This window comes from Dunckerocampus dactyliophorus, chromosome 2 (assembly GCF_027744805.1).
Source record: "Dunckerocampus dactyliophorus isolate RoL2022-P2 chromosome 2, RoL_Ddac_1.1, whole genome shotgun sequence".
NCBI lineage: Eukaryota > Metazoa > Chordata > Actinopteri > Syngnathiformes > Syngnathidae > Dunckerocampus > Dunckerocampus dactyliophorus.
Window position 1 is genome coordinate 32,860,710 of NC_072820.1, and position 23,404 is coordinate 32,884,113.

Below are 23,404 nucleotides of genomic sequence, written 5' to 3' on the forward strand. Positions count from 1 at the left end.
GTAACTCCCATAGGATCTCAATGATGAGGGATGGTTTGTTTCCATACTTGTTCTCTGAATATATATACAAGGACTCTGAATATTTCAGTACTGTAGGACGTTAACTGAAGATCTTTTATTATCCTCTCGTCTATACTATCTATTAAATGATCTTTCAAGACTTTATGTGATCCATGTAGGTTTGCTTGTTTTGCCAGTGAAGTCCAGTCTTTCTTCCATCTGTAGTAGTCTCTGTTGCAACCACTGAAGATGGGTAGACCAGTTTCTTTAATCTTGATGGACTGGGCTGGGGTTGGAGGTGGTTGTACTAACATTCCTTTCGCAGGCTATGTGGTGCGGAGTTGGGATTTCTTGGTCCAGGTCACTATTAGTTTCTAGCAGTGTCGACCCTTGCTTCTGTTTCCTTCATCTCATTCTGTGGTAACCAAATTATCCACACTGAAAAAGCTTGTGTGGTACCCACATTCGCCACACTGAAAAAGCTTGCAACAGAACAGATAATCCTAGGTCTTTAAAGCTAGAATACAAATACAGTCGTCTCTCGCTACATCGCGTTCACCTTTCTCGGCCTCGCTGATTCGCGGATTTTTTTGTGTGCAGTTTTGCATGCTTTTTTTTACAGCGTATGAATGGGTATTGTGTTCTGCGTCCTGATTGGTTAAGGGACTGTAGACCATTGTCAATCAAACTCATCGGTAGCATGTCTCCTGTTGTGTTAGCTCACTAGCAGTGTGACTCTGAAGTGCTGTATGTTTGCAAGTTGTCTCCCTGACAAAAACCCACAATGTCAACAAAACGTTAGCCAGAGGAAGATGCTAACCATCGCACAAAAAGTTAGACTTCTGGACATGCTGAAGAAAGGTAGAAGTTATAGGTTCTAGTTATCAAAAGGCTATAGGGCGCCATGACGGAATAAATGAATGTTGGTTTGTTACATTAAGAAGGAGGAAAGTAGCATAAAGACGACAGCAGCAATAAGTTTTAACAAGGATGCAAAAAATAAAGCTGACTACTTGGGTTATTTTTAGAACCTAACCCCCGTGATAAACGAGGGATCACTGTACTACGTTATGTATGTCTTTGATGAATTTTATGTTAACCTTTTACACGACACCCGCAGGAACCCACACCTTGGTATCACACTGTGTATGTTAATTTCAGCGCGCTGATGTTTGCCTTGGGTTTAGACGAAGGTCACTGTGTGCTGTAAATTATGAGTAATCTGGTTAGCGAAAATGAAGTATGATGAGATTAGAGGTCAAATGGAATGACGAATATGGGAGCAGAACGCTGTCATTGATCTCTATTCAATCAATGCTTAACAGTATCCATTTGTTTGACAGCAACGAAACACTATTTGTGTTAACAATGTGGTGGTCCCTGCTACAGGTGCTCTATCCCAGAACCAGGTCCACCCTCTCCTGAGTTCTTTGCCTCTGTCAGGCCGAGCAAGCCTTCAGCCGCAGAACCACCTGGAGCACTTCCTGCCACTCAATATCAGCAGCTCCTCGCCCTTCAGCCTTTTTTCTCATTTCAACACGGTGAGATTCAACATACTGTGTGTTCAAGTTTGACCTAATCTAAAAGTGTGCGCTGTTGTTGTGTTCACACAGATGGATCCGGTGCAAAAGGCGGTGATCAACCACACCTTTGGCGTGGCTCCGCCCAGGAGAAGAACAGTTATCTCCTGTAATATTTGTCACCTGCGCTTTAACTCTACTGTGAGTCTGACTCTCTATACATATCACCTTCTTGTAATTCATGGTGCATTCAAGTGCCCTCATACTGTACATAGACCACATTTCACATGGTTTACACAGTCATATATTCCAGAGGCAGGCTTTTCTTAACTGTCCAATCTGTATATTTCATCCATTTTTCTGCGTTCTGGAGAGGAAACCAATCGGCGTCGCTCATTCCTTATCACACCTTCCTATTCATATTCATTTAGCTCCCTTTTCTTATACAGTTCATTTTTAGACTTATTTGCATTTATATTGTTAGCTCGCAAGAATTGTGGCTACTTTTTTTGTGAACGGTGAAAATTGAGGTGAGCACAGCACATTTCTCAATTACTTGGCATTCTCTTTTTTTTGTGTGTGTGTCCTCGCTGTAGGCCCCTAAAAAATCGTTTGCTAGCTAACAGGCACTCTCCTCCTCCTCCTGTGCTAACCGCAGCTGAGATGAGTGCTGCTGCTTGACGGCAGGCGTTGGATGCCGGTTTGCAGGCAGGTATCAGGACCCAACACGTACTCTGGGTACTATGTATGAAGAGTGTAGGTGTGCTTTAACAACAATCTTTTCATCCTATCCGTCGTTCTTCTTACTATGGTGGCACATAGTAAACTCATTCTACACCTGCATCCCAGACAGTATGCAGGTGGGAGAGTGATTCTTCCCCTCTGAATCTAGAACGTCACGCTGAATGGTTTGTGTGGAACAACATTCAATGTGGACCGGTTGTCCAGCCTCGTATAGTCCAGTTTGTATTCTTGCTTACCGTGTGACATGAAGAAAAGACAAGTAGTCTACACGATTTATTACTAGGGGTGTCACAAGACACTCACCTTGTGAACACCTTGTGTTCACAACACAAGACTATACATGAGATTGGGTCTACGAGAACGAGGCAAATGAGATTTTAACATTACTTTCAAGTAAGTTCAAGTACAAAAAAAAAGAAAATATATTGCAATCTACTAATTTAATTTGTACTGCGTTACACTCTTCTGCAGTCTTTTATGTATGCTAGCGGCCCTGCCTCCACCCACAGAGACTGTATGACAAAAGTGCTCACTCCATTCATGCCGTTGTTCTGTGGAACAAACTGCTGAAACCAATGCACAGAGTGAACGCTCTTCCTACCTGTTTGGAGGCGGGAGATGAGGAAAATAAACATCCATGCCAATGGCAGGCAGTATATTAAAAATTATCACGTTCATTTTCATTTATTGTGAGATTGAGAAATTAATTTATTATTGGCCCAGGCCTAGTACCCATGATACATTTTTTTTCTGACCAGGAATCTTGTCACGTTTTAATGTCGTGAGATCTAGTGACACCCCTCTTTATTACACAGGCCTGCTCTTTCCTGGTCACTCTTTGTTGGGTAGAAAACATGGGGTATAATTATTATATAAGGGACTCTGCTGTCTCATGCTGCAGAGAAAGGACTGGGAGCGTTGTCAGGAAGAGCAGTCAAGGATAAAAAAAAAAGGAAATTAGTCTACTAACAGTATTATAACAAGTTATGGTCATAATAATGAACTATTGCTAAGAATTATGTCGATGATGCAGCTAGCCTTTAATTTTAAATTGTGTAATTTAAAAATACATGTATGTAGTTTAAAAACTGTTTCCTTAATTTTTAATGACATTTATGTAAAAAACAATTTTTTAATTGAATAAGTGATTATTAATTTTTTATATCGTTACTGTAAGAATTTGAGTTAAATGCCAAGCTCTAATGATAATAATGATGAGAAGACAAGTGTGTTGATTTAATTTTACAATCAAACGAGTACTGTGCATTAAATATAAACTTATAATTGGAACAAAAGGAAAATTCAACAAGCTTTTTGCACCACTCTGCTGGATCTGGTGGGATACTTTCCTAACTAGCGTCAATGCAAACATTTAATTACATTTAGGAAATATGTATTCAGTTGTTATAGCAGGCACGTTCCAAGTCATCGATGAGATGGACCATGTTGTAGTGTTATATATTAGTCTGAACATCTTGATTTTATGTATGTGTATGTTCTTGTGTGCATGTAATCACAAATGAATGTGTTTTGCTTGTTTCATTTTGTTGCTGCTCTTGTCATGCTGGAAATGGACCTTCCCTTTTTTTCTTTGATTTTATTTATAGAGCAAGCCCTTGTGCACTCTGCAGCCACAGAGCCCCCCAGTTTGCATGTCATAGCACTCTGAGGTCACTTGAGTGTTAACAGATGTGGGGCATTTTGTGTCACACTGCATCGGGGAGAGATGAGCAAATGAGCATAAGAGGACGGTCATGAGATGCCATGACTCCTCACTGGCACTCATTTGTGCGTAGCCCGACAGTGATGATCAGGACGGCGATGCGAGTCTTTCTCACAGTCAAACGCTGACTATTATCATTTATCTCCCAACTCCGTGCTTGCATGTGAAGCCAAAGAGACAGAGCAGATGGAGACATTCCAGTTAACTGGTTTCATGCTGCCCCTCACTAATTAAATCACGCCAGTGGCTTTGTTGTGCTCATACTGCATGTGTGTGCTTTTTTTGTTGTGTGTCACGACCAGAGCCAGGCCGATGCCCACTACAAGGGTCACAGACACGCTCGCAAGCTGAAGGCCTTGGAGAACCAGAGGAACCGACAGCGGAACGGGCAAAGTGTACCCACAGTGGAGAAGGATAGAGGCAAAGAGACCGGGGCGATGGGAGGAAGTGGACCACAAAGTGACATGCAGTTAAAAGAAGGAACAGGTATTATAGTATTATAAAAGAACATGTGCACATGCTAATGAGATTTTGAACACCTCTGAGTACGATGCGGCACAATACTTTGCCTGATCCTGTACTGTAACTTTATACGGTATCTCACTAAAGTGAGTACACACTCACATTCCAGACGACATTTTTATTATTGCCATATATTTTCTCAAGGATCAATACTATAGAAATGTATATACTTTAGAGTAGTCAGGGTACAGCTTGTATAGCAGCATAAATTTACTAGCCACTGAAAATGACTCAACGCATAGCCATCATTGTCTACATAGCTGGCAACAGAAGCGAGTAGCAACATTTTGTTTGCCTACAGTCAAGCATAGTGGTGGTCGTGTCATGGTCCAGCACTGGGTATCTGTGGTTTCATGTAAGGAAACATTAAATCCAACATGTCCTGTGACATTCTGAAGCAGAGCATGAGTCCCTCCCAGTTTTCCAACATGATAAGGAGCCTAAACAAACCTCCAACATGACAACTGTTTCCCAAACTTTTTACAGTCACGTACCCCTTCAGACATTTGATGTAAAGCCACGTTCCCCCTACTCCTGCACACTTACAAACATAAAGCTTTTTATCTTAATGAACGTGAAATATTGGACATAATTAGGCAAGGCAAGGCAAGTTTATTTATAGAGCACAATTCATACACAAGGTAATTCAAAGTGCTTTACAGAAAAGAAGGGTAAAATCACTTCATGAAATCATTCCTATAAAACATAAAATCAATCTAAAATTGTTATTATTATTTTCTACAATATTATTATCTTCTGATAATTATTATCTACAGTTGAATAGAAGTGTTTTCATCTTGGATTTGAACATTGACAAAGTTCAGGAAAGTCGCACATCTTCTGGAAGATTGTTCCAGATTTTGGCAGCATAAAACTGAATCGCAGCCTCACCGTGTTTAGTCCTGACTCTGGGCACCCGCAGGCCAACACTCCCTGAGCTTCTCAGAGCTCGAGATTGTTTATGTGGCCCTAACATGTCAGAGATGTACTATGGCGCGAGACCATAAAAAGACTTGTACACAAGCAGAACTGTTTTAAAGTCTATTCTCTGAGCGACAGGAAGCCAGTGCAGAGACCTGAGTACTGGATGAATATGGTCCAGTATAGTAGTTCTGGGTCAAATTGTTTTTATTTGCATGGTCACATTTTGATAACGTTTCAAATGAGCACTGATAAGTAATCATCCTACATATCTTTTATTCCTGTCTGGCATCCTTCCATATGAATGGGTTGAATTTGAGCTTCACTTTTTTTTTGTCCACTCACAATGGCTATGGTTTAAGTCTGCATATTAATTGAATACCAATGGGAAAGTTCAACGATCATGATAAGCAGTATCCTAAGTACAAAAAAAGTACATAGAACCAATGATAATGATAAAGTCTAATTTTCAAGGGAATCCCCACTCACAGCGACAGGTTTTCACCTCTGCGTCGTGCGGGGATTGGAACACGCAGTATAAATGAAATGTTCAAGATTAAACACTCTTAATGCACAAAATAATCATCAAACTTACTTTTTCATACGATGCACACAGTGCAATGAACATGCTCTGTCTGCTTTCTGCTCCATACTCCTTGCTCTGTGAGGCATTCAGGCGCACTCGTAATTGTGAGTGTTAGGTGCTAATTGTTTTTCATTTTTATTCAGTTGGTGTACCCACTGCGTACCCCGCTTTGGGAACTTAGGTCATAGTGTATTTTGGAATCCATGGTCTCCCTCAGTGAACCGCAGTCCCACACCATGGTACCACCACCTTAGGTAAGACACAATCATTTAGCTACTCACTTGTGTAGCCAGCTATTTCGACAATAATGGCTGTGTGTTGAGTCATTCTCAGTGGATAGTAACTCTGTACTGCCACAAACTGTGCACTGACTACTCAAAAGTGTGTCCCAAGTTTCATTTCTATATTATCGTCCGTAGAGCTGATATAAGAAAATTCTTGGTGAAATGTGAGAGGTGTACTCACTTCTGAGATAATGTACACCGTATCTTCTATGCATATTTTCAAAGATGCCACAGTCCCCTACCTCTCCCTCCTCCAGGTGATTAGTGGTAATTGAGGCGAGTTGGGGGCTAAGTCCTGCATCTGCCACTCTGCTGCATGATTACCAGCTATTACCTGCCCTGCAATCATAGCCTCTGTCAGATGGCTAATTACTCCCATCAAGTAAAAGGAGAGGCACTGGAGCATGCAAATAGAGATACGCTCACCCGAAAAGCCATCCAGATTGTTTTGTGTTTTAGTGTAATATATTCTGAGCACAAGTGTTACCTTTTTCTTTTTTTTTTACGCTTTCATCCATTTTCCGCCGTCAACTTAAATGATAAGTTTGTTGCATCCAGCAGCAGGTTGCCATGGCAGCTGATTGATGCGCCACTGGCCCGGTGAAGCAGACAAATGACAGCAGGAATGATTGAGGGGCCGAAAATGGGATAGAGAATGAAAAGTACAAATCAGATATGAAGTAGAAGTAATATCGGGGGTAAACAGAAAAAGGAACAAATAAAATGGTCTCTCAAAGTGATGGATGGAAAAGAGCTTGCTCATCTTTTATAGAGGAATCCCATCAATCAGTCAGTGTAGTTTCATTGTAAAGCACACACAATATTTAATATTGTCACACCTATGTTTATGAGTGTGCTCAGATTTAAGCACATCGTCGCAGCAACAGGAAAATGGCCCCGGGAGTTGCCTGGTGCACACCCCCTCCTCCCAGCTCACATCCATTGACTCCTCTTCAAGCCGGTCACCTCAGCCGTCCCAGCACATCCCTCAGCTTTGCTATTCAACATTGGAGGGCCCACATATGGATGACTGCACCCCACTACGACCCACTTCAAGAGCACAGTGTGATCCTCAGGAGCCCCCTGCAGGAGGTGAAGAAGAATTGGCCAAGGTGTATGCTGAAGACGACAAAAATGACAAGAAACATCTCCACTGTCCTACATGTAAAGTGACAGTTAATTCTAGTTCCCAATTAGAAGCACACTGCAGTGGTACGTAGTACAACTCGGGTGTATTTATATGTCATGCTGTTCTATGTACAACCTTGTGTCCCCCTCCCCACCAGGCTCTAAACACAAACAGATGATAGACATCCCGAGCAGCAGCCAGTCGCACCGCAGGGCCAAAAGGACGTCATCGCCCAGGCACACTTGCCAGATAATAAAGCAGAGAACAGGCAGCAAGACCAAAGCGCTTGTGGGCATCGCCAGCAAGCGCTTTCACTGTGAACTGTGCCAGGTGGCCGTCAACTCAGAGACGCAGCTCAAACAGGTACTCGGCAAGCAAAAAACTAAAACTATAGAGCTCAGGTGGTAAAGGACATTTCAGGCTTTACCTTCTTTTCAGCTATTAAGATCCTTCATAAGCATGTAACCTTACCTGAATGCCAGTTTACATTACTGCCAAGTGAGCAATCTGGATCAGGATTGGATTAAATTAAGGCTTCATCATCAACACTGCTCCCAATAATCCATCAAGAACAGTGTACGGTATTTTCTTATTACTTTATCACTATCCACTTTCCTACTGTAAATCCTGATTTTTCCCATTTATGGGACAAATGAAGTGTATATATTTTTTTCTTTTTTTCTATTTTTACCTCTGCCAATCGCAAGCGCGGAGGTTATGTTTTTACCGGCATTTATCTTGTTTGTCTGTCTGGTTGTGTTCAAAATAACTTGAAAAGTTCTGAATGGATTTGGATGAAATTTTCAGGAATTGTCAGAAATGGGATATGGAAGAAGTGATTACATTTTGGGGGTGATCCAGATGACCGTCTGGATCCAGGAATTTTTGAAAGGATTCTTTAACATTGCAAAATAGGACCATTTTTGGCATTTGTGCATATAACTCCACAAGAAATGGTCAGAGCACTTGGAAAAAAAATGCAGGACAAGTTTCCAACTGGTTCTACAAAATATCAAAGACCGATCCAAAAAATGTAGGATTATTATTTTGGTGTGAATCACAATATGGGGGGAACTATGGCGCTTGGAGGAGGTCTACGCTCACCGAGTGTTTTGTAGTTATTTTATGGTCTTTTTGTAACCATCTTCATAGTATAGAGATTTGTAGTTTTTCAACTATTTTTTTATCAACTTTCCCGTCATAAATCCTGAATTTTCCCGACATACTGTATATCTTTTTTAAATTTCTATTTTTTATTCTATTTTTTTTTGTTCTATCCAGATAATGGCAAGAAAATTCATTTTCAATTATCCTGATATTTGAATATTTTTTGTGACAGCAATGTGTATATTCTCACCAAAAATTAAGGTGTGACATCCATATAGGAATGCCGAGCCATTGTAAAAATCTATAAATAGGAAGTTCCACAAAAATCTCCTTGGGGGAATTAAGTCAAGTGTTCTCAACTGCATGATTACATGTCTTGTTTTTTGACAGCACATGAACAGCAGGAGACACAAAGAGCGTTTAGCCGGGAAGCCTGTGAGGGTGAGGGTGAAGGTCAAGGCTAAATTCACCCCTTTTAATAAACTGCAGCCCACCACTGCATTAGCGGTAAGAATGCACTTTTTTTTTGCCCTTTCAATATCTACAGTTGATGTTGACTTAAGTGTATCTATAACATCAACTTGCCTAAATTCATTTCTGTTTTTGTAGAATCTGCCTTGATGCACTTTCTTGCTGTCTGGAATGTGCCCTCTTGTGTTTGCAGACTAAACTTGCCTTGCAGAAGCAGCTGTCCAAGGCCCTGCCGGCAGGGTTCCTGACCAGCCCCCTCAATCCAGCTGCTTTATGCGCCATGGCATCTGCACCACTGGCGCTACGACTACCACAGGGTCCTGCAGCCATCGTCCACGGTCCCCTGATAAGCCCCACCCTCTTCAGGCCTGCTCCGGGACCTCTGAGGCCCACTCATGCACCCATTATCTTCTCTCCTTACTGACAGCGAGGTCCTGAGTCAATGTCACATTTGACACATCATAGCACAGAATGCACACTGAAAGCCATAATACTGTAGTTAATATTTTTTGTAGTTAATTTTTTTTTGTTTTATTTATAAAGAACAATCTACCATGACAAAGGAGTGTGTAAATGTGAAGCTTTTATTGCCAAAATTATTTTTAATTTAAGCTTTCTGGTTGTACTTTGGGGGGAAAAAACTATCATTCCTATTCTCTCCACAAATGACTTGTCTTGTTAAGCACAAAGGAAATGATAGTGGAGTAACTTTGAATTGTTGGAACTTGGTCATAGTCATTAATGAACGTTCCATCCGTCTGTGTTAATGTCATGTGCTATAATACAAAACCAAGAACAGATTATTTTAAATGAAGTGGAAACTGTTTTACTTAAGCCATTAAAGCAAATTCTTCAGATACTCCTGTACCTTTTCTGCAATACGAAGAAGAATGCTGGTCTTTGATAATAGCTCTCTTAAAATTGTTCTTAGAGATTTTGTTTTATAGATGTTGCCTCATTACCATCCTATGCAATATGTTTTCACCTCAACTTAAGGCTAGTGTAAATGTGCAATCAATAGCAATAATATAGAATACAATGTGACAATATGTGTTAATAATGTATTCTGCGTTAACTTACTACAGACTAGTGCTTGTGTTTTTTTTTTTGCACACATTCAGTTTAATGCAAATATAACGCTTAGTTTGTGTACTACTGTATATGAATACACTGGTGTACAAATACAGTGGTGGGTAAGAAATGCTAAGACAAAAACGTGTTTCATGTGTATAATTTAACATTTTGTGAAATATTTTGGAGAATGTGGCTAAATACTATAAAATGTAAAAATAAAACCAAGCACATGACATTTATTACAATAGTGCACACTTGCTACTTTAACATACACTAGTGCCCTCTATCGGTAAGCCTATCAATTCCATGGTAAAATTACAGATAATGTATTATATGTACATATCAAATTTACACTCTCACGACTGTTTAATGCAATTAAAGAAATGTTTTTATGATTTTTATTTCATTATACAAACGAGGAAGTTAGCTATTAACCTACCCCCAAAAAAATCGTCACACGCAAGTGACATCACGTTGTGCAGTGATGAAAAGTTCGGCTCTTTTTAGACAAACGACCCTTTTGCATCGATTCAGTAAAATGTGGCTGATCTTTCTGCTCCAAACTCCACTCTTCATATATTTTTTGTGATTTCTTACCAAAATAGGTGTAAAATTAATTTCAAATGTAAATATGCAACAAAAAAACACAAAAACAAAGACCTATGTCAATTAGACATAAAGGATCCAATTTGATTGTATATTTCTATTTACAGTGAAACAAAACAACAAAACGTTACACAACTTAGTGTCGACAAATACGATCAATCACGTGCGGCTTTAGCAGAAGTAAGACGACAAAAAAATCGACCGCTCGTTCCATTCAAAGAGCCGGCTCCCGTCGTTAACCACAGAGATGTCTCTGAAGCAGTCTCTGAAGCCGCTTAGTTCGCGACCGACACGTCACAACGTCACGTGGTGTTTGTCCTTTCTAGAAAAAAATGGCGGCTGTTGACATCGATGTGCCGGTGGATGCGGAGCTTCAGCTTCACAATCAGGACGACCTGGAACGGTGAGAAGGGAAATGGTTTGGCTTTCGTTGTCTGTCATAAATTGACGTTGAATATAATCCGAGTGAAAAAGGCTGGTAAAATGTGATGAGTTGCCGGGGAAAACAATGCTAGGCTGTAAGCTAACCAAGATAGCATGCGCTTGGAACAGTGAAAGAACACGGCGATGTATTGTTTATATTCTACTGTTCATGAACCAGCTGGATTTATATACAACATGATGACACGATATTGCTCTCACTGTCAAGCACGATGGAAACATTCAAAAGAGTGTGCTACTGTCGTTTACTTATATATGTATGTTACGTTCTATATATAATTTGTTAAAATGTTACACTGAAGGCACACATTATAGTTAAATGAAAGGGAAGACTCGCCTTTTGAGAAAGTGAAGCAGCTCGGTCGCAGTGAGCCCTGTTTGGCTGTATGTAGATTATCAATACACAAAAAGTTGAGATGGATCACGTGGTGTATTGACTTAAATGCACAGTGATGATACAGTTACATATTAATGGCTAAACTTGCCTCCATAAGAGTCACTTTAGTGTGCAGTCATGCAGGGGTAGACGGAACATTAGGCAAACGCAGGCAATTGCCGGGGGCCCCAAGATTTCTAGGGGTCCCCCAAACGTCTCATAAAATCTGACTATTGATTTTTTCCCTTCTATTTAAAGTACTTATTGCTGTTTTAATATTATTTCACGTGCTTAAAACTACATAAAAATGCATAATCTATGGTGATAACGTTTCGAGTGCTTCCCCCCTCCCTTCTCATGCAGTGGACTATTTCATGTTACTGCATGTGTAGATTGATTCAGGAAGATGAGGCAAAACAAAATTGTTGGTGCAGTGTGGAGGAAGATGAAGCAGTGTTCCCGAGTGGAGCAGAGAAAGAGAGAGGAAAGTACACAGTTTGTTTTTTTATCAAAACAAGAGAAGGTATCAACCTTTTTCATAGTCGTAAGTACAAATGTAAGACACAACAACAACAAGAGCCAGACGCTCTTGACAGTAGCACAGCAATCCGTGTCATACGCGGACGTACTTCTCGGGGCTATATCTTGCTCAAGAAATAGGATAATTTAGTAATTCATACTAACAAGTATAAATATGAAAAACGTCTTAAAGGAAAAGTGCACTTTTTTTTTAATTTTGCCCATCATCCACAATTCTTATGAGACATGAACACACATCTTTTTCTTTTCTGTGCATTCTAAAGATATAAAAACAGCTAGAAAGAGGCAGATAATCATTAATACATGATTAATGCACATAATGGGACACACCTATTCCTCCTAGAAAGCCTGTCATTAAAACACCTCCAAAAACCTCCAACAAGGTTTAATGGTTTTATATTCGTGCTGTGAGCATGTAGTAACAGGTACATTCATGATAACCTGTGATACTTATAGTATTTTGCTGCATTTTGGTCATTTTAAGCATTAGTATTTTAAGTAAACTCATAAACAAAAACACAGCAGCTGTGGCGGCAGCGCCAATATGTAGCCTTACCATTTAACGTGTGGCCTGAGGCATTGTGAGCGAGTGTGTGGTGAAGCTAGTTGCTGACCGGTGTGGTGTGGCAAGGTGTCACTACACCAGTAACGTAGTTCTTTGGCGTAACAATGTTAATGACAATAATAATAAAAATGTCGCTGTAGCTTGGGTAATATGTAGGTCACATTATGTAAATGTAGCGTTGTTGGCGCTTTTTTGAGGTCTTTTCAGAAGGCTTTATAGGCGGAATAGGTGCGTCCATTTACGTGCATTAATTAGATGTCTCTTTCTAGCTATTTTTATATCATTTAGGTTGCACAGAAAAGAGAAAGACATATGTTCATGTCTCACAAAAGGATTGTGGATTATGGGCAAAATTCCAAAAAAGGGCAGTTTTCCTTTAAATATTAATGTTTGTCATCTACTAGCTTAGTAAATGACTAACATTAATATTTCAAATCGTTTTGGGGAGAATATATAAACATGGCTATGTAACTAGCTGCTGACCACATCTAAGACCTTGTGTTGAGATGAGAGTAAAACTTTTGTCCATGTAGTACCAGGATGTGGATGGCCCCAATGACTGGGTTTTCCTTGGGCCCCCAAATGACTAAATACGCCCCTGCAGTCCTGCAGCCTGCATTGTTTCATGTCATGAGATTACAGCACTGGTTTGCATTGTGTACTAGCAACCCTTTGCAATTGAAATGTGTAATGTGGAGTAACACGTGATTTCATGTTCGACTTCATAGCCCTTTATGTTGTAGCATGAATTCCTGCATGGCGTCAGTCTACATTGTTACTTCACACTTCATGATGCAGGAAGGGATTTTTAAGTCTCCAAGTTTAGTACGAATGCCGTCACCGCATTGTCTTGACAATGGCAATATTGGTTTTTCATCCCTTTATGCTTCTGGTTGGTTTCCCCTGTCTTTAGTCAGGCCGAAGGCTTCAAAGAGCAAGGCAATGCATTCTACAGCAAGAAGGACTACTCCAAAGCTTTCAATTACTACACCAAGGCCATCGGTAAGATTACTATTCTTGAATGTTTTAGGTCACAGGTTTTTTTTGGCCCCAAAATTGTCTCTGTCTTCAATTTTCAGATTCATTTTATTGAGGGATGGGGCCAATACCAGCGTAATTCACATATCATAATTTCCAATATCACCCGCGGGGATATCCGATCCATACTTTAATGTTTTTGTTTTAAAAAATCCTCTCAGCAACCAGATTTGACCTTTTTAATAAGATTCTTTCAGGACATGCTGATAATTTATTGGCTTACATGCCCTATAGCAGTGGTTCCCAAACGTTTCACAGTCGCGTACTCCTTCAGACATCTGACCATCAGCCAAGATACACTGCATGGACAAAAGTATAGAGATGTGCATCAATCGAGGGTTGTGGTTTTCCCTGAATATTAAAATGAAAACGTAACAAGGTGTTTTAGAGATTTGCATGCTTTAGGCTTTGTGGGAACAGTTTGGGGAAGGCCATGAAATCCGAGTTAGATGAGTTTGGTGTGGATGAGCACAGAACAGAGACGGCGACAAATTCCAGAATTTGACCATTTGTCCCAATATTTTTGTCCAAACTGAAAAAAATTGACAATTTGGGTGGGGTTCAGTTTGTTGGGGTTCTGACTCATCCTTTCATGCCAAATTTTGTCATTGCACGTTAATACTGCCTCATGTACTGCTATAGTTTGTGTACAGTACCACCGTCTCCAAACTTTTGATTGCTCCTGCATATGTCACTCTTCAGACCATTTTTTTCCTTTTCCGTCAAGATGCATGTCCCAAAAATGCTAGCTATTATGGCAACAGGGCAGCCACCCTCATGATGTTGTGCCGCTTTCGGGAGGCATTGGAAGATTCCCAGCAGGCTGTACGGCTGGACGACTGCTTCATGAAGGTCGGTCCCGACAGATGCTGCACACTCATCCACTACGCAACTGTGCCAGTCCTTTTCAGGTGTCGCTCCCTCTCACAACTCACCCAATCATGCAGGGTCATTTACGCGAGGGGAAGTGCCACCTGTCTTTGGGAAATGCCATGGCTGCCAGTCGTTGCTTCCAGAAGGTTCTGGAAATGGAGCCTAGCAACAGAGAGGCCCAGCAGGAGGTGAGACTACACCCAAACAGTTTTATTAATCCTATCAGAAAAACAGCTGGGTCAGTATTATGACATGACGTGTGTCTCTTCTTCTGTTTTTTAGAACAAGAATGCGGAAACGCTGCTGGAGTTTGAGCGACTGGCGGATTTTGGCTTTGAAAAGCGAGACTTCAGAAAGGTCACTTTACTAAACTTGGCTCATTAAAGATACCTATAAGTTTGATTTTATTGAATAGGTTGTAACACAAAAAACTTGTTTAACTTTGGATCCTCAAATTCTGGACCATATTTTCCTCTAAACGTTTGTTGACAGAACTGTGAAGTTCACATGATGAATTTGTGCAGGTTTGATTCCTGCTCAGGGCCCCAACACCCAGCCATTGGAGATGTCCAGTGCCCATACCTGTCAACCCACTCGTTTTCCCTGAGAAACTACCCCATTTTGCCCCTCTTTCCCGACGTCCTTCCATTTTTCAGGGATAGTTCAGGTTTTTTGACAAGTTGTATTACATCTCAAAGAGATGAGACTTGCCTGACAAAGTGAAGCAGACCAAAAGATCCTCAAAAGCTTTACATATAATGTGACATGCATATTAACCAAGCTACAGTGACATTTTTCTTATTATTAAGAACATTATTACGCCGATCAAACTGCATTACTGTCTTTATTGATACCTTGCCACAACCACAATGGCTAGCGACTAGCTTCACCACACACTCGCCCGCCGTGCTCATAGTGCCTCAGGCAACTACGTATTGGAGCTGCTGCTACTGCTGCTGCGTTTTATTTTTGAGTTTGGAAAAGTTACTGCTAGGTGTAGGCGTTCGTTTCTATGTGAAATCAATGCCCCCAGAAAGGAAGTTCCGGTAATGCTTAAAATGACCAAAATACAGCAACATACTGTAAGTATTACATGCTATCATGAATGTACCTGTTACTACATGGTTGCAGCATGTATATAAAACCATAAAACCTTGTTGGAGGTTTTTGGAAGTGTTTTAATAGCGGTAGGCGGCATAGGTGTGTCCCATTGTGTGCAGTAATGAGCTGTCTCTTTTTATGTGTTTATATATATCTTTAGAACGCAAAGACACTGGGAAAAAACGGCCTGCATGGCAGAGTTGCAAGACAAAACCACTGTTGAACAAAAAGAACATTAAGGCTGATCTCAATTTTGCCAGAAAACGTCTTGATGGCCCCCAAGACTTTTGGGAAAATACTGGTCTGACGAGACAAAAGTTGGAATTTTTGGAAGGTGTGTCCCATTACATCTGGCGTAAAAGTAACGCTGCATTTCAGAAATAGAACATCATACCAACAGTAAAATGTAGTGGTGGTAGTGTGACGGTCTGGGGCTGTTGCTCCTTTAGTACCTGGAAGACTTTCTGTGATAAATAGAACCATGAATTCAGCTGTCTACCAAAAAATCCTGAAGGAGAATGTCCGGCTGTCTGTTCGTGACTTCAAGCTGAAATTAACTTGGGTTCTGCAGCAGGACAATGATCCAAAACACACCAGCAAGTCCACCTCTGAATGGCTGAAGAAAAACAAAATGAAGACTTTGGAGTGGCCTAGTCAAAGTCCTGACCTGAATCCTATTGAGATGCTGTGGCATAACCGTAAAAAGTCGGTTCATGCTCAAAAACCCTCCAATGTTGCTGAATTACGGTACAACAATTCTGTCAAAATAAGTGGGCCAAAATTACTCCACAGCGCTGTAAGAGACTCAGTCCAAGTTATTTTAGGTTTTGATTTTTTTTCTCCCTTAATAATAATTTTAAAACTGCATTTTGTGTTCAGTTGTGTTGTCATTGACTAAAATGTAAATATGTTTGGTGATTGGAAACATTTAAGTGTGACAAACATGCAAAAAAAAAATAAATCACAAAGTGAACACTTCTTCACACCACTGTACATACATATAGTATATATATGTGTAATTAATTGTGATGTGATACTTCTGAGTATATACTTTTTGTATTTTGCATTATAAAAAAACTTTTTTTTTTTTCAAGAAGCAGCTACTGAATTAGTTTAGAAAAAATGACTGTCTTTGTTTTAGAAAAAATGATGACGAAAGGTAGAAGACAACAAAGGATTAAGGCAGTGTATCATGGTTGGAATTAAATCCACAGAATTGCCTTGCTTTGTTCTATTTATTAAATATACAGTGGAGCCCACTTAGGTCAGTCACGGGACTGAGTTCTTATTACTAAAAAGTGCCCACTTAAGTTGACCCGCGTGGTCGACCACTTATGTTGACATCAGATATGAGTGCCAAAGAGCAAATTTCTATGAAAAGTCAGTCCGTTTATGTTGACGTGTTGTAGTATTGTTAATTGTTTGTATTGTAGTATTGTTAACTTTCAACATAAAATATGCACGAATGGAGGAAATCCATGTCAACAAACTGCTGTAGGTTAAAGAAAGTATTAAATATTCATGAAAAATGAATTATCAGCCATTCTCCTTATGTCTGTGGTCAAAATCATAGGTAAATATGCAAGCAGTGGCTAGTTTTGGTTATGTTGACAACCGCTTATGTCGATGCGAGCCAGCCAGTCCGAGGGCCGTTTACGTAAACGAGTTCCACTGTACTAAACAAAATCTGGCCATGTCTTGAACCAGGTGGTGTACTGTATGGACAGGGCCTTAGGTTTGGCTTCTGCTTGCCACCGCTTCAAAATCCTTAAGGCTGAGTGTCTGGCTCTGCTTGGACGCTATCCTGAAGCTCAGTCTGTCGCTAGGTAAAAACCGTCACCTGTAACTTTTTTGTTAAGTGGAATTTTTCTGGGTTTTGTTTTGACCTTTTTTTGTTTCCTTCTCCAGTGATATCTTGCGCATGGATTCCACAAACGCAGACGCCCTTTACGTTCGTGGCTTGTGTCTCTACTACGAGGATTGCATTGATAAAGCCGTACAGTTCTTTGTCCAGGCTCTGCGCATGGCACCTGATCATGAAAAGGCCCGGCTTGCTTGCAGGGTACAGTATTGTATCTTGCTAATCCGGCGTTGGCACCTTGCTAATCTTATAGGTTTGAATATATCGATTATAAAATGATACAGTCACATGAGAAAATTAGGACGCCCCATGGTGTTCAAATGTTGTATGACAGAGATGTCCAAAGTGGGGGGTCCATTTTTGGCCTGCAGCTCGATTTGTTATTGTCCCTTTATTGTATACATAAAGTCAACTCATTATTAATGATATATATTATTAGATGTGACAATATTTTGCTTTGTCACCTATAACACAAAGCTAAAATGTCTATTTTTTTGTTATGTAAGCTTAGCATATGATCTACATTGGATTGCTTTTAGTATTTACCTCTGCATCCTTTTTTTCCCCTGCACGCAGCCTTCAGTGGAAACAGTGTGGACGCCCCTGTTGTATGAAATTAGTCGCGCCCCCAATGGGTTGTGGTCAAAATGCTTTTGAAGACATGCATGCATACATATATCAGATATCCTCAGAGTTTTGTAACTATTAGACAAATGCTCAAAGACGTATGGACAATTAGTTGCTAAGTTCCAGCCATGTTTTTCAACCAATGTTGCTCAAATTTTACAGATGTGAGATTGTCAGTCCTTTAAATGTGTGTAGCAAATTTCACAGTGATTCAACTAAACACCCTGAACTTACAGTGGGTGTTTTGTAGAGTACATTGAGCTGTGTGAGAAATTTCAAGGCAGTCGATGAGGGTTAATAACAGTGCCACCATGTGTTGTACCATATTTGTCAGAAAGTAACAGCACAGGCACACAGTAGGGGTTTATGTTCTGACAAATTGTCACCTTTTTGTGTGCAGCGGTTCAGGAGTCTGTATACATGACTGGATGTGTTTTTCTCCCAAAATTAGAATGCCAAAGCCTTGAAAGCCAAGAAAGAGGAGGGCAACCTGACATTTAAGAACAACAACTATGATGCTGCCTACCAGCTGTACACTGAAGCTCTCGGTATAGACCCAAACAACATCAAGACCAACGCCAAACTCTACTGCAACAGAGCCACAGCAGGAGTAAAGGTAATGTAACACGAGACTGAAATGAAGGGTTGCAGCTATCTTTTTATTCTGACGCTTCTTATTCCCAAATAGCTGAGTAAACTGAATCAGGCCATTGATGACTGCACCAGTGCGATCAAACTAGATGACAGCTACATCAAAGCTTACTTGAGAAGAGCTCAATGGTACGTATGTTCAAGTGTGTTTTATTAATGTGTGCATTGGTTGTTTTATGAAGCCATCTGTATGTGACTACAGCTACATGGACACAGAACAGTACGAAGAGGCTGTACGCGACTATGAGAAAGTGTACCAGACTGAAAAAACGGCAGGTAAGCATCTGCAAGCGTTCACAAATTCAATCTGGCTACGTAGTAATTGCTGCACATACCGTACATCCGTATATCCAGACCACAAGCATCTGCTGAAGACAGCCAAGTTGGAGCTGAAGAAGAGCAAGAGGAAAGACTACTACAAGGTACTGGGAGTCTGCAAGAATGCTACGGAAGATGAGATCAAGAAAGCCTACCGTAAAAGGGCCCTGATGCACCATCCAGGTAGAAGTCTAGGCCTCCATACACACACACATAGGCACACACACAGACCAGATCTACACTTTGCGTGATAAATATGGGACCGACAACTATCGTGCTGATATATGAGGAATTCTGACATCAAGAAATCCAATAACATTAAAAATAGCTCTGATAATTACATTTTTTTAAAAGAAAACATAACCTGTACTGTGCTGTAGGTGGAGGGTGCACGAAAAAAGCGCTCGTTTTATCCTACGTGTGACAAGATGTAAACAGGTGTTGTAAACAAACATGTCATCGATCATGTGGGACCTTCCCAGTGCACTAGCTGCACCAAATGCTCCGTAGACACTTCCCAACAAGAGGCAAAAAAACATCAACCGCCAACACACCAAACCCCACCATCCACCTGAAACGGCAGCATCGCCACGACGCCGCCCCGAAAGCCCACGAAGATGCCCATGCCACCAAAGAAGCTGATCTAAAGCCAGCCCGAAAGAAAGGCCCATGGGCCCTCTCCAATCGCCATGGCGACCTTCACCATCACGGAAGATACCAGCCGCCCTTCGACCAGCAAACCACTCCACCGCTATCCGTTAAAATTTTGTCAATAGTAGTGATGTCATGATATTTGACATATTTTAGACAGTTGTTGTACGGTTTGTCAAATCTAACCTTGTTTGAGTTGTTCTTAGAGTGTTGATTTATTTCTTGATATTTTTGATAAATGTTTTCGGAGTGTTGTGTAGGGAAAAAATACTGTCTTTTTTTGGGTCAGCAACGTGTTGGAGTGCATGAGGTGGATCATTTTAACTTTCTATCTTCTGTGTGTGTTGCAGACCGCCACAGTTCGGCCACTCCTGAGGTGCAAAAGGAAGAGGAGAAGAAATTCAAGGAAGTTGGCGAGGCCTTCACCATTCTATCTGACCCTAAAAAGAAGATACGGTATGACAACGGGCACGACATCGCTGACGATGGCTCCTTCGATGGCGGAGGTAAATGCTCACTTTGTGCGTGGAAACATTTGGTGTCAGTGGTGCTATCATTTCATGCTCGTGTCCGGTCGTAAATCAGAACACTCATACTATAGCCACCAGATTCAGCCACAACCCAATCCATTTCTCTCACACACTACAATTACAATGCTTTGTTTTTTGTAGCATTATTGAGTAACGTCAAATAGGATCCTTACTGATCTAAATGCATGTGAAGGGACAACTATTGTTAATTATAACCACAATAATAAACATTGTTAAAACAGTATGTCTTTCTGACAGTGTCAGTCTTTTGGCAAAGACAGAATTTGTCTGTTGCAACTCGTTTGGACTTTTTTTCTATTGGATTGACCTGTTTTCTAAACATTTTCTTTCTTTCTTCTAAACATTTTCTTGTGTTTAGATTTTGATGCAAACAACATCTTCAGGGCTTTCTTCGGTGGCCACGGTGGAGGATTTACGTTTGATTCCAATGCAGGTTTGTTTTTTTTTTACACACAAAAAATATCTCCAACTTTTCATTCAAATCAAACTTTTTTTTCCCCCCATTCATATTTGTTCCAAGACTCCGGACCTGGAAATTTCTTTTTCCAGTTTGGCTAAAAAGAAGAAGGAGCACACAATAAAGCCTCGCCCTGTGGTGTACACTGTCAAGATGATGGCCCCACAAGCCCCACCAAGACTCACGCAGCTTTTTGGATTGACTCCAATATAGTAGTGTGACAAAGTCTTTACCCCCTTCCTGATTTCTTATTTTTTTGCCTGTTTGTCACAGTTAAATGTTGCAGATCATCAAACAAATGACAACACAACTGAACACAAAATGCAGTTTTAAATGAAACTTTTCATTATTGAGGAAGAAAAAAACCTACATGGCCCTGTGTGGAAAAAGTGATTGCACCCTCATTATGCCCTCCCCAGAAAGAAAGTATTTGAGATCTAGCAGTCTGGAAAACTTTGTAAAGCCATTTCTAAAGCTTTAGGACTCCAGTGAACCACAGTGAGAGCTATTATCCACAAAAGGCGAAAAAATGGAACAGTGGTGAAACTTGCCAGGAGTTGCCGGCCAGCCAAAATTACCCTATGAGCGCAGCGACGACTCATCCAAGAGGTCACAAACAACCCCACAACAACATCCAGAGAACTGCAGGCCTTACTTGCCTCAGTTAAGGTCAGTGTTCATGACTCCACCATAAGAAAGACACTGGGCAAAAAGGGCCTGTATGGCAGAGTTGCAAGACAAAACCACTGTTGAACAAAAATGACATTAAGGCTCATCTAAATTTTGCCAGAAAACGTCTTGATGACCCCAAGACCTTTGGGAAAATACTGGTCTGACGAGACAAAAGTTTAACTTTTTGGCATGTGTGTCCCATTACATCTGGCGTAAAAGTAATGCTGCATTTCAGAAAAAGAACATCATACCAACAGTAAAATATGATGGTGGTAGTGTGATAGTCTGGGGATGTTTTGCTGCTTCAGGACCTGATGTGATAAATGGAACCATGGAGAATGTCCTCCATCTATTCGTGATCTCAAGCTGAAACCAACTTGGGTTCTGCAGCAGGACAATGATCCAAAACACACCAGCAAGTCCACCTCTGAATGGATGAAGAAAAACAAAATGAAGACTTTGGAGTGGCCTAGTCAAAGTCCTGACCTGAATCCTATTGAGAAGCTGTGGCATGACTTTAAAAAGGCACTTCATGCTGGAAAACCTTCCAATGTGGCTGAATTACAACAATTCTACAAAGATGAGTGGACCAAAATTCCTCCACAGCGCTGTAAGAGACTCATTGAAAGTTACTGTAAACGTTTAATTGCAGTTGTCGCTGCTAATATTAACTAATATTTTAACTAATATTAAAATTTTGTTGATGATCTGAAACATTTAAGTGTGACAAACATGTAAAAAAAAAAAAAAAAAAAAAGAAATCAGGAAGGGGGCAAACACTTTTTCACACCACTGTAAATGTATTCCTTGCATTGATGCTTCAAAAATCCAACATGCTGTTTAAGTCACAAAATGAGCAGCGTCGGAACATGCTGACAAAATGAAATTGAATTGATTTGTATGTTAAAACTTCCTCTGGAAATAGAATCATCCTATTTCATTACTTACATTATGTAATGTGTTTATTTTAATCCTCAACACCCAAACAACGTTTTGCAAGTCCAGGTTTTACTGGCTCATTTGAAATCTTCTTCCTCTTCTCCTCATCAAGCTGCAATGTATATTTGACTTGAATGTAAAGTTCTTCAATGTTCATAAATGGTTTTTTTTCCTGTCTCTCTCTCTCTTTCTATCCTCCTTGGTCAATTTTATATTTATTGTTCTGTATGTTCTGAAGTGTATGCAGCATTTTTATGAAATGAAAATACTTTATTTTTCATCTCCATTCCTTTTGCTGTGCAGACTTTTCATGCCAGAACAAAAGTTCAAATGCGCCTCTTTTTTTTTTTTTTGGACATTTTTGCAGCATCAAGCACTCACTTATATACTACTGTCTTACTTGAAGTGGTGCCTTACCAGAAAGAGGAAATGATGTGATGACGCCAGTTAGCCGTTGATTGCAAGTGAATTTTCCATACATATGGCAGTAAAAGACATCTTGTTTGGCCACGATCACTCGTCATGTTGTCATGCATGTTGACTCACTTGATGAACGGCCCCTCCCCTACTTGTTCCACCTGTTTAAAGGGCCACTAAAAGAAGGTGGAACATGTGTACTAATTCTGTGCTGTGTAACATTTTTAAAACATGCTTTTAAAAAAAGTATTGTTTTTTTTTCTCAAAAATAAAGACTCGTTTTTTTTTTTTTATTCTAATGTATTCTTTTTTGCCTAGTCCTGGCAGTTAACTCGTTTGCTTACATTGGTAATTTACAATGTTGTTATACTGCCATTTTTCTTTTACAGTAGACAGTATTGCTAATTTGCCTTCTTTTGGTCAGTCCCAATCACTAACAGACTGCAATGATGTAAATATGTCACATTAATTTGTTATGTGTGTATAAAAGATCTTTGACTAGTGTTTTGCAATATGTTCTGAAAAACAGCAGAGCACTCTTGTCTTAAATTATGACTTTATTATTTCATTCATCACTACAATTTGGGGAAGTAAATAAGATATCACAGAGGCTTGCATTGACATTACAGTAATGACTGT

The 23,404-nt window shown here is 40.2% G+C and overlaps 2 protein-coding genes across 9 annotated transcripts in view; both read left to right on the forward strand.

Annotated features, from left to right (window-relative positions):
• Positions 1–10,643, forward strand: part of LOC129176989 (zinc finger protein 385C-like) — a 57,016-nt gene extending 46,373 nt beyond the window's left edge. The window contains exons 3-9 of one of the 6 annotated variants that reach the window (XM_054767640.1): positions 1,390–1,541; positions 1,614–1,721; positions 4,290–4,473; positions 7,153–7,464; positions 7,587–7,792; positions 8,927–9,043; positions 9,201–10,643. In XM_054767640.1, the coding sequence (XP_054623615.1) occupies positions 1,390–1,541; positions 1,614–1,721; positions 4,290–4,473; positions 7,153–7,464; positions 7,587–7,792; positions 8,927–9,043; positions 9,201–9,431 (1,310 nt within the window). In that variant the 3' untranslated portion in view covers positions 9,432–10,643. Of the gene's footprint in view, positions 1–1,389; positions 1,542–1,613; positions 1,722–4,289; positions 4,474–7,152; positions 7,513–7,586; positions 7,793–8,926; positions 9,044–9,200 lie in introns of all 6 variants that reach the window. The other 5 variants (XM_054767638.1, XM_054767637.1, XM_054767639.1 and 2 more) reach the window with 5 other exon arrangements.
• A 304-nt stretch (positions 10,644–10,947) lies between these two features.
• On the forward strand, positions 10,948–23,058 carry LOC129177612 (dnaJ homolog subfamily C member 7-like). Of its 3 annotated transcripts, none has more exons than XM_054768926.1 (14): positions 10,948–11,090; positions 13,523–13,611; positions 14,375–14,499; positions 14,595–14,708; positions 14,803–14,877; positions 17,329–17,447; positions 17,530–17,683; positions 18,561–18,725; positions 18,798–18,889; positions 18,963–19,036; positions 19,115–19,261; positions 20,080–20,235; positions 20,639–20,713; positions 20,801–23,058. In XM_054768926.1, exons 1-14 carry the CDS (start codon positions 11,020–11,022, stop codon positions 20,836–20,838), a joined length of 1,494 nt encoding a protein of 497 aa, XP_054624901.1. In that variant the 5' UTR covers positions 10,948–11,019; the 3' UTR covers positions 20,839–23,058. The 3 variants fall into 3 exon arrangements, with proteins under 3 accessions (XP_054624901.1, XP_054624900.1, XP_054624902.1); XM_054768925.1 differs by having other exon boundaries at positions 19,115–19,182; XM_054768927.1 differs by lacking the exon at positions 19,115–19,261.
• Positions 23,059–23,404: the final 346 nt, after the last annotated feature.